General features: G+C 39.6%; 2 protein-coding genes across 2 annotated transcripts; one reads left to right on the top strand and one right to left on the bottom strand.

The window, feature by feature from the left end:
- Positions 1-2,254: 2,254 nt before the first annotated feature.
- On the top strand, positions 2,255-6,040 carry masp2 (MBL associated serine protease 2). The gene is made up of 6 exons (XM_061074235.1): positions 2,255-2,338; positions 2,412-2,634; positions 2,711-2,888; positions 3,690-3,821; positions 4,863-5,059; positions 5,295-6,040. Exons 1-6 carry the CDS (start codon positions 2,331-2,333, stop codon positions 5,451-5,453), a joined length of 897 nt encoding a protein of 298 aa, XP_060930218.1. The 5' UTR covers positions 2,255-2,330; the 3' UTR covers positions 5,454-6,040.
- Positions 6,041-8,180: 2,140 nt separating this feature from the next.
- Positions 8,181-15,595, bottom strand: dffa (DNA fragmentation factor, alpha polypeptide). The gene is made up of 6 exons (XM_061074234.1): positions 15,418-15,595; positions 13,980-14,135; positions 13,710-13,864; positions 12,930-13,134; positions 11,472-11,599; positions 8,181-10,697 (listed from the first exon to the last, which is right to left on the bottom strand). Exons 1-6 carry the CDS (start codon positions 15,509-15,511, stop codon positions 10,488-10,490), a joined length of 948 nt encoding a protein of 315 aa, XP_060930217.1. The 5' UTR covers positions 15,512-15,595; the 3' UTR covers positions 8,181-10,487.
- Positions 15,596-16,779: the final 1,184 nt, after the last annotated feature.

The raw sequence follows: 16,779 nt of genomic DNA, 5'->3' as shown, positions 1-16,779 counted from the left end.
TCAGTTAACAACAGTCATTCCTTTAAAATTAAAATGTTTTACAGTACTGAACAGAAAATACTATACTTTAAAAATACAGGTGCATAGTTCATATTAAAGAAAATCTACTTTATCAAAACATTCGGTTGCAGATTGGGAGTTTAATTATTAACTGACTGAGCAAAGCTAATAGTGTGTGTGTTAGAGTCATTAATACTAATGTTTTTGCTGTGGAGCTGTTGTATAAGTTCAAACAACATTAAAAAGAAAGGTCAATAATTACATAATACGTTTACGCAACCCCCCTCTTTACTCATTTACTTAAATATGTAATAATAATAATAATGTGTATTTCTTGAATTTCTGAATCTGAATACAAAGTAATATCTACCTCATGGTTTCAAGGACCCAAGTGCGATTTATTTGACGTTTGATAATTAGATCTGCATATTATATTTATATGTAACACTTAACACTTAACACTTTAGCATAAGCAATAATCATTTTTTGTATTGGTTCTTTGTGCTTCAAATGTTTGTGCGAACAAGATAAACTAGATCGCATTTCCTCTATATTTCATGTGAGAGTACATTGTCATTATGGCTTTGAAGTAACTGTGGAGCTTTAATTGCTTTTGGATACTTTAATTTAAAAAAAATGTAACCTCCTTTTCACCTCCATAGTTTTGTAAACTGATTATTTTTTGTGCATGAACTTTGCCAGTGTTCCTTTGGATTATTACATGTGTATTGGGATAAGAGGAGTTGACAGAGCATCAGACTGGGGCTTCATAATGGGAGACTTACTGTTATGAAATTCAATTATATATCAATACAAAAAAGAGCAGAGAATATTTTACAAAACATTTTGCCCTTAAAAACAAAAGAGCAGACCCAGGAGGCTGCAGATTTTCACCCAGGATAAAAACCTTGCACACTGGGTGGGATGTCTTGGGGTGAAGAGTTCAACATGCTTTTTCCTTTTTTCTTTCTTGATTGAGCTAGGTTACTGGTTTAGTGTCAGGAGGAGTAATTTCTGTGGGCGCTTCATACTTTACGATATCTGAGAGGAGACCATCTGCTCCCAGACTCCACCGGCTCTCGGGTGGAAAGGTTGTGGCACCGTTTAAAAAGAGTGCCGTCAGAGAGGTCATTAGCAAAGGGAAATCAACGTGGCTGTTTATTTGGATAATTATTGTTATTCGCTTCAGTACTAGCCATTAGCGCTTTTGCACAAGAGAACATCAGACAACAGTTGCTGGTTGAAAGGCCCCCGTTACTTCTGAATAACATCAATATCCATGCTCCATCAACACAGAGAGCGTGGAATCTCAATTTGTTATATAAGCCTGTCAAATAATGTCTGACCTTAAAGCATTTGGCACAGAGTAGACGCAAATATGAAGATAAATGAATAGAAAATAATGGGAAACTGTTGCTGATGTGCTCTGGACTGTTTTTCATCCCCAATGCTGTAATTACGTGCAAATAAAAGGACCAGGCTGGTAAATGTCGTGGTTATAGTGTATTTATGTTGTGAGGCTTTTATTTAACAGCCTCGCTGCTCAGCAATCATGAGAGCAGGGTCTGAAGTAATTAGTGCCTGGTCTGATCAGCATCACTGTCTGCGCAGGTTTCATGGAGCGGGGAAGTGTGATACCAGCACTGATGATCTTTGCTTTTTGTGTTTTTTTCATTTTACAATTAAAAAATCCTTACATTTGATTCCAATTCAAGTATTTCTGTGGCACTTTCAAGGCTTCACTGAAAGCATGTGACAGTTCAAGTTACATTTACCCACAACCTCACACACATCTGTACAACGCACACCTATATCCAGGGCTTGAGTCTATCACACTTCTATCAGAGGGACTTAAGGGTTCAGTGTCTTGCCCCAGGATATATCATTATATAATATGGATTAGCCGGAGATCAAACCACCGGCCTTCCGGTAAGAGGACAACACGCTCTACCTCCTGAGCAGCAGCCACACACCACTGACAAAAAAATAATTGTTAAAAACTTTCCTTTTTCTTAGTCTGATGATTTTCGATAAGCCACGTCATCGGTCCGCCTTCATGTCCTCTGATGAGTGGAGGGAGTTTTGGGGAAGAGGTATTTCGAGGTGACAAAAGAGTTTAAGCGGAAGAATGAATATGAATTATTCTGACATTTCATCCGTCTCATAGATTTCTGTGTGACTGGGAGAGGTGGAGAATGATGACAAACTGATCATGTGCCTGTCTCACTTTGTTTACCTAAATGTCAGCCAGCCAGGACAGCTGGGTTCATTTACCTTCAGACCTGAGCCAGTGAGCTTGTTCCAAAATATCTGGAGCCCGTAAAGCCAACATGACCAGGTGAGTGTCACTGAGCATTTCTTTGTGTGAAATAATATTGTGAACTACTGGCAACACACCTAATTTTGCCCAGTGGGCGTTGTGTATTTGTCGTGTTCTCCCTCCTGCGTGTGTCGCTGAGTGTGGAACTGACAGGGCTGTATGGCAGCTTCACCTCCCCCAACTTCCCCCAGCCATACCCTGACAACCAGCACATAGCGTGGAACATCAGCGTCCCAGACGGTCACAGGGTCAAAGTCTACTTCACCCACTTCAGCGTGGAACCCTCCCACCGGTGTGAATACGACTACATCCAGGTACATGCTAGAGAAACCCACTCTCACTGTCTGCTCAGGAGTCTGTACTTAAAGGCCTCTGACCCTGTCACACCAGGTTTTGGCGGCGGGAAATGAAACCTTGCGGTTCTGTGGCGAGGAGGAGAAGAACTACGAAAGCGCTCCGAGGAACACCGTCATCCTGTCAGCAGGAAAGCTCATGTCAGTGGTCTTTAGGAGCGACTACTCTAACGAGGGCCGATTCACCGGCTTCCGAGCGTTTTACACTGCAGAAGGTGATACACAATAGTGACATCTGAGGCCAGAGGGCAGATACGGTTTTGTTGGCTGTAATTACACCAAGAATAATGGGCTTTGCAGATAAATAATACCAGGATTAGATAGTATACTGTGAACTTTGTGATTAAAGTTTTAAAATACTTATTTATTTATACTACCAAAATACTATAGCAGCATACACAAGTAAAATAATGACACAACAATAGCACACAGCTCCAATAAAGTGCAAAATAAGTTATTAGAAGAAGGAACTGCATTTACATTCAGCTATCTGACTAATAAGGCAATACCTTAAACATAGTTTTGCTGTTTAAAGAGTAATTTGGCGACTACTTCTCCTTCGTCCTATTATTCATTTTGCTAGCATTCTTACATAAAAAAAAAACACGTGACTCGCCTCAATATTCATGACAAAGTCTCTCTTTTATCTTCCATTACTTATAGTATTCAACCAAGAAGTGAAAAAGTGAAAATAAGCTTTTAGAGCAAGGAATACTTTTCCTATTGAAACTCCTGTTTTAATTGAATGTACTGGTCTCACCTCGGCAGCAGCTGCAGCAGCTTTATTAAATTGTTCTTTCATCATCTGGTCGTTGGTTAGTTTCAGACAATTTATGACACATTTTTATGAGAGACCAGATTTACTAGATTTGAAAGATGGTGGAAAGTTGCAAACCTCAAATCATTATTACAACAAGAGATAATTCACCCTTTCCCTGTGTAAAGTACGTTAATGAATGAAAATAAGTCCATATTTATGGTCCAGTGTTTGTCTCTTTAACCTCTCGACCTCACAGATATCAATGAATGTCTGTCCAAGATTGAAGAGGAGAAAGCTTGTGACCATTTCTGCCACAATTACATCGGTGGGTATTACTGCACCTGCAGACCAGGATACCTTCTACACGACAACAAAAGAACCTGCACGGGTAAGAGCCTGAGCTTAATCAGAGTCAGACACTTTGTCGTGAGGCTGAAGTGTCACTGTATATTGATCTGTGTAAATGGGGTTCCTCACGACCCCACAGCAGATGTCGATGCCCATTAGAGTGCATTGACGTGTTTGAGGCATCGGCTACAACATATTTCAATTCCAGAATATTTGTTGAAGCGTAACTGTATTAATGACATAGCTCGCACATTTGTAAACGTGGTGTGAAGGTGTTGATAAAAACAAGTAGCTGCTAATTTCAGACTTTACAGGGCGGCATGGAGGAAAATGACATCCCACTGCTTTGTGGTGAACTACGTAATTTGTCTTTTCTTCAATAGAATATTTTCTGACATTTCACACAGGGCCCACTGCTCATAGAGTCCTGCAGTGGGCTTTATTCGGTGCTGGCTGTTCTGTGCTGACTCATTTCAGAGTGAAAAGGCAAACTGATGCACAAAGTAGTTGATCTCTGCCAGCTGGTGCAAAGCAAGGTTAATTACTGTCGATTCCCGAGGGAAAAGCGACATCAAAATGGTGTTAAAAATTGATACCTGTGTGCGATGCTAATAGTGTACTGACACCAGGTGATCTATCACAATTACCAGCTGATGTGCTTTAAATTATTATTCTTTGCCGCAGGAACAAGGGTGACAAAACAAATCATGCAATGAATGGGCAAAAAAATGATTATCTGCCTCGAGTTTGTACTAATTATATGAATTACAGCAACTCAGCCTCTTTGCAATGCTCGTTTGTTTCTGTCTGCCACGGCATCTGCACACACTGGCCGGGGCAGTAATGCAAACCTAAATGAATTAATGGTGCCAGGAAATATCTCAATTCTCATAAAAAAAGTGTTTTCATCTAATCAAGCAAACGTTTTCATACTCTGAGGCACTTGCAAGTAGAACCCTCATTCATCAGTTTAACAAATTGCCGTGCAGGAGTTGCAAAGATGTGAAAACTGAAAACACAAATGGTTGGTTTTAAAAGTTACCACATTTAAAAGGGGTTTTAATGAGACTCCTCCTCACAGTGCCATGCCACAGCCAGGTGTTGACCTCACCATCGGGGGTCCTGACCAGTCCGGGCTACCCGAACCCTTACCCCCCCATGATTCAATGTGACCACACCATCCGCCTGCCAGAGGGCTTCAGGATAATCCTGGACTTCCTGGAACCCTTTGACGTAGAGGGACACCCAGATGTCCTCTGTCCGTATGATATGTTGAAGGTTGGTCATGTGACTATAGGACCTAACAAACACACCCACACACGCACGAGGTGATGATTAGCAATGTATTCCTACTCATGCTTGCGGAGGCAGTCTGTCATTGACTTGTCCTCCTCGGGTGATATACCGTGCGGCCATTCGTTTTGCTGCATATTTAGGTTTGGCCGGTAGTCAGTCAGGCAAACATTTAATGACTCAACATGCCCGTCTCTTCTTTGTCATTCCTCTTGTTCAGATTTCGACAGCTGGACAGGAGTACGGACCCTTCTGTGGATCAACCGCACCAGCCCGCATTGACACAGGAAGTTACCAAGTGCATGTTAGGTTCAGATCCGATACTGGTGGCAAAAACAAGGGGTGGAAGATCATGTACACGAGCAGGTCGAATGCCTGACTTTAACTTAAGACTGAAGGCTGACACACGTTATACACAACCTGCTTCGGTGGAGCAACTTCACACAAATATAATTTTGGTGATGAAGTTTGGATATTGTGTTGAGGCTAGCAGACGTATTCTCTTAAAAGAGAAATATTAGCTCATATTTCAGTTCAAAATTTTAATTTGTTCATATTTAAAAACGGTTTACATACTCGTTTTTCTTGGTGCCCTTTGTCTGAAACGCTTGGTTTTGGGCATGGTCACACATACATGAAAACAGGTGAAACATAATCACATGCTCAGCAAAGTTGATCTCAGTGGATTTGCTTCACCCCAGGAAGCCAATGTTTTATTCACCCCCCCGTTGCTCGCACAGAATGGAAGTGCATGTGACCGTGCCCTTAAGCTCCTGTCTATCTTTAAGGCTTGTGTGGGAAATGTCTGTCTCTTGCAAAGGGGCATGTCGGACTAACCTCTTGATGTAGGTATATTATGCAAAATCTCACAAGCACAATCCTTTGCAAATCGGCATAATACACAAAATAAAATATATAACACACTAGAGGAAAGAGGAGGAACTGAATAAAGAATAATAAACTGTATCTCCTTTAATGCTTCTTTAATATCACATTGTGAACTAGGCACTATAAAGACCTGCCAAATTTCAAGCTATTTCATTGTGTGAATCAAATTTAATTGTTTTGATCAACAATCATTTTTAACCCCTTTTTTTCATGTTTTTTTTTTGTAATTATTTTAAATTATTCTACTGCCAATAAACCAAGGCTAAGAACAAACGTTTGTTTTTACCTACTTTTACTTAGACATATCTTGGCATTATTGTATAAAACCTGTGGTTCTATGTGACCAAACAACAATTAGGATTCAAAAAATGATTCCACAAAATACCGTCGCTGAGTGTAAACAATTCTCCAGCTGTTTTCTCTCTTGAGACTGGGGCACATTTTAACACCCTGGCAGAAACAATAAATTAACTCCTTTTAAAATATACTGGAAGTCCGTGAGTCTCGTCTGAGGAGCTGGTCGTTTAACCTTCATACATTATGCAGCTTGTTCTCAGCAACCCCAGCTCTGCTCCTCTATCAAAACACTCATTACAGGCTTCTTTAGTCCCATGAAATTGCCTCTCATTGGACACTTTTGCATTGACTGACTAACATTTCCTCCATCTGTGGCCCACAAGTGGTGCAAAGGAGCGTGCCTGATGTGAGGAGGAATTCTAGTGTCAGATTCTTCCCTTCGTGTTTCTTGGAATATCAGCAGGTTGACTTCCTGTGATTTCTTGTATTTTTTTTAAACCATCACCATATTAACATGGATGAGTTATTATGCTGCTACACACTGAGTAAGGCAGAGTAGTGACCCATAAAGTGCATCACCTTGGCATTTGCAACCCAACAGAATTGTAAGCTCCTCGGTGGACATGTGTCGTCTGAGAGTTATCTGACCACATTGGCATAAAGTTCATTTCCAGCACGAAAGGCCCAGATAGTCCTCAGGGCAACTGGGTGCTTACAGATCAAACCTGCAGGTTTTTACCTGGGTAAAGCTAACTGACAATCATATCCACCAAGACAGTGTCACACATGACAGCACAATCGACTGATCTGGTACCACATACACTCACAGTTCTGCCTAGTTGGAGCCAATTCCACAGGAATTACGCACACCATGAAACCCATTAGCCATCTGTTGGAAAATATGTAGCAGCAGCATGCAGCCAACAGGGTTACAGCTAGTAAACACATCATATTTGTAGACAACCCGGTATATCATGCATGAACTTACTGTATCTGAGGAAAGATGTAGAGATGTAGATGACAGAATGACAGAATGACAGAAATGTTTTTTTCTTATGCCTCCACCATTGAGGTTATGTTTTTGCCTCCGTCTGCTGGTTTGTAGCTTGATTCATTTTTTTGTCAGCCGGATTACACAAAAACTTAGAAGGTTGGGACATGAGTAAAAAAAAAAGAACACACATTTTGGACAAAATTCAGACAAAGGTAGAGATCAAGGAATTTCCCAGGAAAAATTCATGGATCTTGATGAAATAAATCTGGCATATTTAGGGAACTGATATGAGTGTGTGCAATTTGGTGCAGATACAAATCAAAATCAAGATGTATTGGATTTTGACTTCGTGGACATTGAAAACAGTATAGAAAAAGCCATATTTACTGTTGTAGGTTCCTAAAGAGGCAGTAATATTAAAATAAGACTGTTTCATAACCAGTTAAAAAACTCCTTGTAGGTGCTTTAAAGCTACTAGGAGTATGATTTCTGGCATTAGTGAGCATTAATTATATAATAACCTTTCAGAAGAATGTAAATCAAGCAATCTGAGACCAAACTAGACTCCTCTAAACTCTGTTAATCTGGCCCATGATGGGAGACCTTGACCAGAGCAGTTCACTAACCCTATTGGTTGTTCCTAAGCATGTCAGGCATGCTCATCTCTTTAGTGAAAAGCGTGCAATGAATCAATGGCTAACACTATGGGTGCCATTCTAGTTGTTAATGGTTCTGATCCTTTACTATTGAGCATTTGGGATGTTTAACCAGAGCTTATAGCTTTGTGGCCAAAATCAATGTTGTGTATCACAGCTCAATGCTCAGCTTTTGAGTAAATCCTCAGAGCACAATACTGTGCACTTAAACACAGCTAATTTACATTCTTAAAAAATAAACACACATTTGAAAAAACAAAGAGGACATCAGCACTGTCAAAAGTTTGAGTTTATTTCAGAAAATCCTCCAACCACCATTCAACATGTGTATCAAAGGTACCTTATACTGTACAATCATATGCAAGGTCCCATTCTTACACCTGCCGTACGTGATTCAATTAAATACATGTGAATGTGCTGGAGAACTGACACGGGGAAGTTCTTAGAAGCTTTAAGTAGTGTGACGTGTTACTTTTGACAAAACCTCTTTACCCAATAATGCATACATAGGAGATCTTTCTAAAACACAAGCTGGTGTTGACAACTCAATGTCGCCACGACACAAAAAAGATGATCCTCCCGCAAATTCAAGTCCACCATCATTTGTGTTCTTTGTTCGAGAGACAGATGAAGAGATGACAGGCACGACAAAGGCCATCTTCTCCATGACCTATGAGTCACGCGGACCTGCACACATCGAACAAACCGATGCATATCACGTAGCCACTGGACTGATACATAACTTCCTAATATTATATAATTGATAGTGTTAAAGAGTGCTCATCCAGAAATCCAGGTTCTAATAATTCAACGATGAAGCTTTGTCATTCAAAATGTCAGCCATAATGGGCTCAGTGAGGCTTGCATGCATGTGTCATACATCTCGTCTTGTGTCACACGGTACTGATGTAATGATAAATTAGCCTGTGGGATCCATTCAAATAGATGTATTTATTGACGCAGAGTTCTCTCAGAATTATATCTACTCGATTTTAGGATTTGCATATATATCATGAAAAAGTTTTACTCTCAGAAGGAACAAGGGGTCCCCGGTTTTATCTGGACTCCATGTCATTCTAACGTAGTGCAATTTACTTTGGCATTGTGTTTTGTGTGTGTTCCCACCATACTACTGTATTTCTACTATTCAATATTCCACATACTGAATCTACTAATAGTTACAGTTCAGTAAATTATGATATTTCACACCTATCTCTTGGCTAATAATGATCCTATATGAGCCGTTTACAGACTTATTGGTATCAGCGTTTGTTTGCAAATACACACAAATCTGAAAACTTTTATCTTACAGAATAAATTATCTGGATTTATGTTTGCATTTTCAGAAAAGAAAAAAAAAAAAAAGGTGATTTTCTTAATTCAAATAATTTTTTTTTATTTATGGATATAATAAAGTTGACTAAAATATCAAGCCTATAGTTTTTTGTAATAAAGGTCTCATAACGACATCTTAGGAATCACAATTACATCAGCCAATATTGGTATCAGAAATCAATCACTCCCTAATATCTATATTGGCATTAGCCTCCAAAAATCACTATCTGTCGGACTCTAAAAAGTAGCCCACACATGAAGAGTGTGGTGAAAGGTGAAAAGGAAAAATACCAAATTCAGTTATATTTACACATCCGGGGTTTTTTCACAACAATTTATCAATTTCTTGACATTGTGAGTCTCTTTGTAAACTTTATAAGTGATTGTAATAAAAGTGAACTTTTGATACAGAGCTCTAGTGGGGTCCTAACATGTCTCTTTTTGCAGGGGCCACTGGGAAGGGAGTGTTATACGGTACAGGATCAGCCTGGTTAGCAGCTGATTGAAATAAGAGCACACTGCTACTTTCAACGTCTCCAAAGACCCCCTGAATTCCAAATGTAAATGTCCATTCTTCAATGGCACTTTTGAATTGAACCGGAGATCAACAGGGTTTCTCTGGCTAGCTGAAAGTATATTTCTTTCTTATATTCAACTTAAAAGTGTGCATAAACCAAATAAGCAGTGCATAATTTCTGTTTTAATTGGCAATTATAATGAGGAACACATTGTAAACAATAATACTGGGAAACTGATTCAACAATAACATTTTATAAAATGCTACTTTAAGTACCTCAAAATAGCAGCTCCAAAATTTGTCTGATAGTCCACTGAAATGGGAGAATGATATATTTTATATTCTCAGTCCCCAATGAAAAATCACTTACATGCTCGGACATGGATCCCAACAGAAGTGATATGTGAACTTGTGATCTGAATAGGTGCTGGCAGGCCGTACATGAACATTTTTACATCAATATGTTTATATTCATGTATGTTTATTTTTACAGCCTGGCACAAATTAAGGAGCCAATAGAAAGCTGCTACTAGTGGTTAAAACCTCTTGCGGCAAAAGCGCTCAGGTGGTTTGCAAGTTTTACAAAATGATGCAAACATCAACATTATTATCATTCATAGATTCCAGTATTATGCATATTATCAGTACCACAGGACAAATCCCATTCTACTGACCCTGAGGCAGGTAGTGTGAATTCTTATCAGTCTCTGCTCAGGTGAAGTTGGCCTAGTCGCTAGTTTGATTGCCCTCCGCATTCTTCCCACCGGCCTGCCGGCTGCTGTCCAGCTGTGTGCTGCTCCTGACGGACTGCACGGCCTGGACCAGCTGAAGACGTGTGGCCAGCTCGGCCTTGCAGGCCTGCAGCAGGTCTGCCGTCCTGGATGAGTCCCAGCCAAGCACCTGCTGCATAGCTTCAACCCCTCTGCTCGCTACCATCTGAGGACACATGGAAGAGCCTTCATTTCCAAAGTGAACATGTGAGATTTTATACTAATTTATGGTTTCTGGATTGTGATGTACAAACAAATGCAATCCAATTACACAGCCTTGTAATGAACACTATCCAAATCCTATTCTCTGTGGAGAATATAATGTTCAGCTTCTGTTGACAATTCGTCCGATAGATTTTGATTTGAGGTTTAGGTAGTTGTGTTGATATATTGGACTACAGGATAATGACAGTAGTTTCCACTCCGTGTTGTGCGTATGGAGTGTGGATACCCGGCCTTGATTCGATCACATTGGCTGAGCTATCTACTTAATTTTTTTTTACACTGCACATGAATGTAATTGTGAAAACATCGGGTTCGGGTCAGGTTACAGGACACATATAGAAGAATGGTAGAATAGTAGAATGTCTGTCCGGTTCTGGTCGGGCTCAGGTAGTGTCTCTCAGGCTTAGCTAAATTAAATACCCCCTGGATACATAAGAGAATGATGTCACTATAGTTACATGTGGATGTGTCGTGTCAGTTTTACATAATTGCATAATCATTTCTACAGATGCTACTCGAATAGGTATGTTGCAGAATAAGCCCTGAAGGAATGGTTCAGGAAGTTGTTGTTGGATGTACATGTTGGATTCTCAGGTCTGATTAAATCCACTGTAAATCCTTCACCTTTTTAAGAAACACTGGCCCTGCATTTGCAATTTCACACAGTACATTAATAAAAGTAATAATTTGGAGGCAGATTGGACTATCGGACTACCTGCAGCTCTTCAGTTGAGAGCCTGGTCTCTGGGCTGGTTTTGCCTTTCAAGACCATCAGAGTCCTGGACATGAATCCAGATGCGGAGTCCACTTCCATTCCGTCTGGCATATCCACCTCTGCAGCTCCTGAAATATCAAACAAGTTTTCTCTCAGGATAATTTGTTGTATAAAGAGTTCACAGTTACCACTTGGGAAAAAAAGCAAGCAGAGACAACGGTTCCACCTAGTGCCCAAAATGCAGAGGCACACCTTTTCCCTTATACGTAATGATAAATTCCTTTAAGCCAGCAGAGGGAATAGATTAACTACTGATTTATCAGTAAGTGTTGGTAGTGCTTCTATTTTTTACAGCTGCAAAATGATTGCTGGTTATGCATATCATGAAGATACAATGCACGACTCCGTAGAGACAGGTGGCAAGGCAAGGAGAGAGAAAGAAGAGAAAAATAAAGAGGAAGCATGAGAGAGGTCGATTTGAATAGCTAACATAAACCTAGGTAGATTTTTATTCGAGTAGCATCTGTAGAAATGATTATGCAATTATGTAATTTTTTTAATCGAAAGAATTCAAAAAGACTTCCTGTTTGATTCAGTTTGTTGTGACAATATGCTCTGCCACAAAAACTAAAATGTAGATGAACATGTATCTATTTGAATATTGACCGATTGAATACAAATAGTTTTCTTAGTTACTGAATCAAATACATGTATAGATGTTTATAAAGATAATACATAATGTTTATAGAATATCTAATGTTTATAGAGTTAATTTCACATCTCAAGACTCCTCAGAATTTCTTAGTGTGGCAGTCTAACATGCTGGTTAAGGGTTTGTCCCGATCCTTTATCAAAAGAATGACCACTTTCTGGGTCATTAACTTCCTGTGGGAGCGTTACAATCATAGACCTGTATTGATTACTTTGTTGGATGTTGTACTCATGCTTATTGATTATAATGAGGGAAGATTAATGAGCACCTCTGGCATATTAAGATTCATAGACCTATTTATTTTACGTCAAACATATATAAAATGGCTTTTATATGATTATCATAAACTAATTTGATTAGATACACAGATAAAAGCAAAGATAATATCACAAAAACAGAACTATTCTATTTAACGGAAAGTTTGACTTCTCAATGGTTGCTGTGATAGGTTTGCCGAGACAATAATGTAAATGTGATCAAATCCCTTAATATAACTGCTGGTTTTACATGAGAACTCTTTGTGACAGAATATTTCTGTGAGATACTAAATAAAGCTTCTGTGGTTGATTTGATCGAACTGAAATACAAACGCTGAAATAACTTTCTAACTTATCACATGTGTCAAAGAAGCCACAGTATAAACAATGAAACCTCTTTAGTGTGTAGGCAAGAATGAAATGTCCCAGATCTTTATTTGGGTCAAACATTTTTTAAATTGGAAAAACCACATAATGACAAAGCCGTACCTCCCTGGCTGGGCTGACTCGGCACTTCCTGCTGCTTGTCCTCTTTGTCCGCAGCTTTGAGGTAGAGCTGGAGCAACTCCTTGGACTGTCTCTCCTCCTCCCTTCTGTCCAAAACCCTCTGCAGTGTCTCCTGCAGGTCCACAGCCTTCTTCTCTCGGAAGCCCAGAGCAGAGGCTAGCTCAGGGCATGGAGCATCTACTAAAGTCTGGAACAGCAGGAGACACAAAATAATACTTATAATGGACAGCTGTTTTTTTTCTATATTGTTGACTATAGAAAAGTTTATATAATATTCCCAAACTAATCCTCGAACAGGAAAAACAATAAGGGCGTTTTCAAACCTAAAAGTTTAGATCAGGCCTGAGCCAAGGTTCATGTCTTTGTTACATTGTTTGTACTTGATCTGGTTAGATTTGGTTTCACATTGTTATTCAGGGAGTGAACTAAAGAATTCTGTGTGACGTATGTACGACCGGTTGTCATCGCTTATGTGGCCTGCATCTATCTATACTTGATATAAAGTGTCTTTGAGTTTTTTGATAGGCGCTATATAAAAAAGGTTATTACAGATTGGTTTGTCTTACATTGGCATATTGTCAATTGTCTCAACTTCTTGCAGTTGGTCCCAAAGTCTGTACCATCCAAAAAAGTGTATTCAAATAAACAAATTCAACCATGGTTTTCTGGTAGTATCATTTCGGTATGGTCTCCTTCCCAGTGCATGCTGGGATAGTCATGACAGCACCTGCTGTTTGTAAAACAGACGAATAATGTTGGTACCTGTAAGTCGTCCTCAGACATGAGGATGATGCTGGCCAGGTCCTGCTTCAGCTGCTGAGCCAGGCCCCACCAGGGGGCTACAAGGCCGAGGGCATCCACAGCATCATTGTCCAGAATCACAGACTCCCTGGCCATCCAGGCCGTGCCACCATCCACTACAATGAGAGGTTAACTGAGAACCTAATACACAAGGCTGAGCATTTCACTGTTAAAATGTTAAGAATCACTTCGGACTGTAGCCAGATCTCGGACAGAAGTAAACCTGCTTACTCTTGCGTACTGGAGACCATGATTCTTCTTCATGCAACAGCATGAACTTTGTGTTTGGGGGTAAACACAAGAAGTAGGACTGATCCTCTACTATTGTCCCATCATCCTCCAGGACCACTGTGACCTGGTCACTGGGATGCCCGAGGAACTCAGACCCTGCAGGAAGAACGAGAGATGAGAGACTGTACAGGTCTAATGTGTGAATATGCTTCATTATGAGAACCTCTTTGACACATTGATATCTTTGGCCGTGTGGCCATGATTCAGAGCCAAAATAAGTAGGACAAGCAGTCCCAAGCTTGAATATGTTAGGCAGTCAACAAACATACCAGCTGATCATCCGCTGATTCCAGCAAATACCGATGACTTCTGTACTTTAAACAAGTCCATCCAATAAAGATGTCACCTCCTCTTTCATCACAGCTGCACCTCCTTGTCATTCAGTACACTGCTGTTGGGTTCTTGAGTCCCTCTGCCTCCTTGACCTGAGGCTTGGATTTTAAAATGACGCATTCCTTATGCCAATGATAAATACATGATTTAGTTAATGTGTCTGGTGGGTTTGCTTCTCTAAGATTTGGTTTTTGGGGTTTTTAATTACCTCCACCAAGGAAGGTTTTCACTCTTGTCTGTTTGTTTGTAAACAAGATCAGGGGCCAAATAGAGTTTTTCAACAATTTAACTGATTTCCTAAGGGAATAAGTCATAGGTCTTGATGAAAAGAATTAGGCACATTTTATGCAGACAAATTACATCTACTGTAATATAGCTATACATCTATAGAAATCCGTGACACAAATTTGTAGTGAAAGTCCCAGAAGAGCATCCCTGATGTAATCGAACATATAGTTGCATCTAATGCTTTGTGATCTTCAAATTACTTTTAAATGTTTCAGTTGTTTCCTATTGTTTGCTTTACATTTTGGACTGGTTAAGCACCCTGTAACTATGTTTTGAAAGATACCACATAACAAGTTTATTATAATTATTATTATTTATTACTACATTTGTGATCCCCAGCTAGACTGAGCAGACAGCTTGAGGATTGCAGTGATGCGGGCCACGCCTGCTGACGAGCACTGAAGGAATGAGGAGGACACTGAAGCAGCTCTCTGACTTTTCATGTTACTCTCATGCAAGTTTCAACAGGACCACTGACAGATAAGTGAGTTTCACATGTGCAGCAGAATACCAGCAGACTTTAACCTGTCAGTGACCAGGATCGACATTAAAAGAGTCGTGTTACAGTTTCCCACCAGAGCCCAGCCAGAATCACAGATAAGTAAGATCCCAGTAAGACACAGATCACATCCACTCGAGGCTGTTTCACTTTGACGTCCCATGTCTCTGTGTCTTGTAGAGATGGTGTTAAATTAGAACTGTACAACTCCACTGTTATTCAGACACGTTTACAAGTCGAACCCACTCAGCAGCTCACCTTTTATCTTCAGCTCTGTCAGGGAGGGAACAACCAACCCGTAGGACTTCTGTCGTGTGAAGTTACACACCTTACACGGCCGTATGTCCGCCATTCTGGCCTTTATGTTCCCTGAATCACGTCTATTCTCCCTCTTTGGATGCTCACTGGGAATAACCAAACAGACTCCTGTCTTCGAACCAACGCGGAACTGCCGCGGTGACGCTAAGGACGCTGGGATATGTAGTTTTGTACAACCCTAAGACAGAGAGGCAAAACTGTGACAACAGAGCTGTAAATCTTCAGTGGGATAAAACATAACACAACATAATATATGTTATATTGCATTATAATATAATATTTTTTAAAGAATTGTAACAAGTAAGTAATTAAAACAGTGCACGTATGTGTTGCATGTTAAGTGTGTACTTGATGAAATTATAAAATTTGACTTAATACATTATTTATAAAATATCAATATGAACCAGAAATAATGAACTGTAATAATTATATACAACTCTGACCTTTAGCCTTTATTTTTAAATGAGCAACTTAGGAGCTTGTTTGCTGTTACAGTGTTTGGCTCAAAAGTTCAAAGGAACTAGCATTTGGGTTCCTGCCTGTAGTATAATTCATTTACAAGTGTATATTGCCCAATTGTATCGTCTCATAGACTCATAGATATTATGTATAAGGGGGAAATGACTGTTTTATGGTGAGTTGTGACTGAAGGGAGTGCCGGAAACAAAATAAACGAGGAAACCCTGTGTCATAGCTTTGCTCGTCGACGGTTCCTCATCTACATGATAAGAAAATAAAAATAAAAATAAAAAACAAAGTTTAACTCAAACTGTACATTGTCATTTGATCAGGGTTTCAATTTAAGACTTTTACATATAACATAACATAGTTTAACACCAGTTTCATACTCAAGTATGAGATGATGTGGCTGGAAACTGTTTAGTATCTTTCTGGCTGTATGTAGCCTAAAGAAGATTTCTAATGAGAATTGAAACTAGTGGTCAAAGTTACATATGTAAATAAGAAGTTGAGCATGTTAAAGCCCTCAAAAAGTAAAAATTAATTTGCCTGAATAATAATAATAATAAGAAGAATAAGAATAAAACATTTTTAGGGCTGCAAAGCAGCACTGGGTGGGCCCGAGCACATCCATTTTGAAGCTTTGCATGCTTTTTGTCTGAAAAAACAAAAATAACCAGTTCTGAGAGAGAAAGAGACGTGACCTTTGCAAGACATAAAGTTTCCTTTGATCTAGGAAGACTGAAATCAAAGGATTCATGGTTCATGTATCTCCGCGTTACAGAACATCGTGTTTTAATGGCGTGTAATCAAACTTTGACGCCACGCCAAGGTCACATTGTG

Source organism: Limanda limanda, chromosome 7 (genome assembly GCF_963576545.1).
Source record: "Limanda limanda chromosome 7, fLimLim1.1, whole genome shotgun sequence".
Taxonomy (NCBI): Eukaryota; Metazoa; Chordata; class Actinopteri; order Pleuronectiformes; family Pleuronectidae; genus Limanda; species Limanda limanda.
The sequence above is the reverse complement of the archived record's forward strand: the minus strand, read 5'-3'. Positions and strand labels throughout refer to the sequence as shown.

Excerpts from the sequence above, each read along its gene's own strand:
- dffa (XM_061074234.1), bottom strand. The coding sequence starts at position 15,511 with ATGGCGGACATACGGCCGTGTAAGGTGTGTAACTTCACACGACAGAAG. Across the intron at positions 14,136-15,417 it reads GACAGAGCTGAAGATAAAAG|GGTCTGAGTTCCTCGGGCAT; the intron begins GTGAGCTGCTGA and ends TTCTTCCTGCAG. Across the intron at positions 10,698-11,471 it reads TCTCAACTGAAGAGCTGCAG|ATGGTAGCGAGCAGAGGGGT; the intron begins GTAGTCCGATAG and ends ATGTGTCCTCAG.
- masp2 (XM_061074235.1), top strand. Across the intron at positions 2,635-2,710 it reads GTGAATACGACTACATCCAG|GTTTTGGCGGCGGGAAATGA; the intron begins GTACATGCTAGA and ends CTGTCACACCAG. Across the intron at positions 3,822-4,862 it reads CAACAAAAGAACCTGCACGG|TGCCATGCCACAGCCAGGTG; the intron begins GTAAGAGCCTGA and ends TCCTCCTCACAG.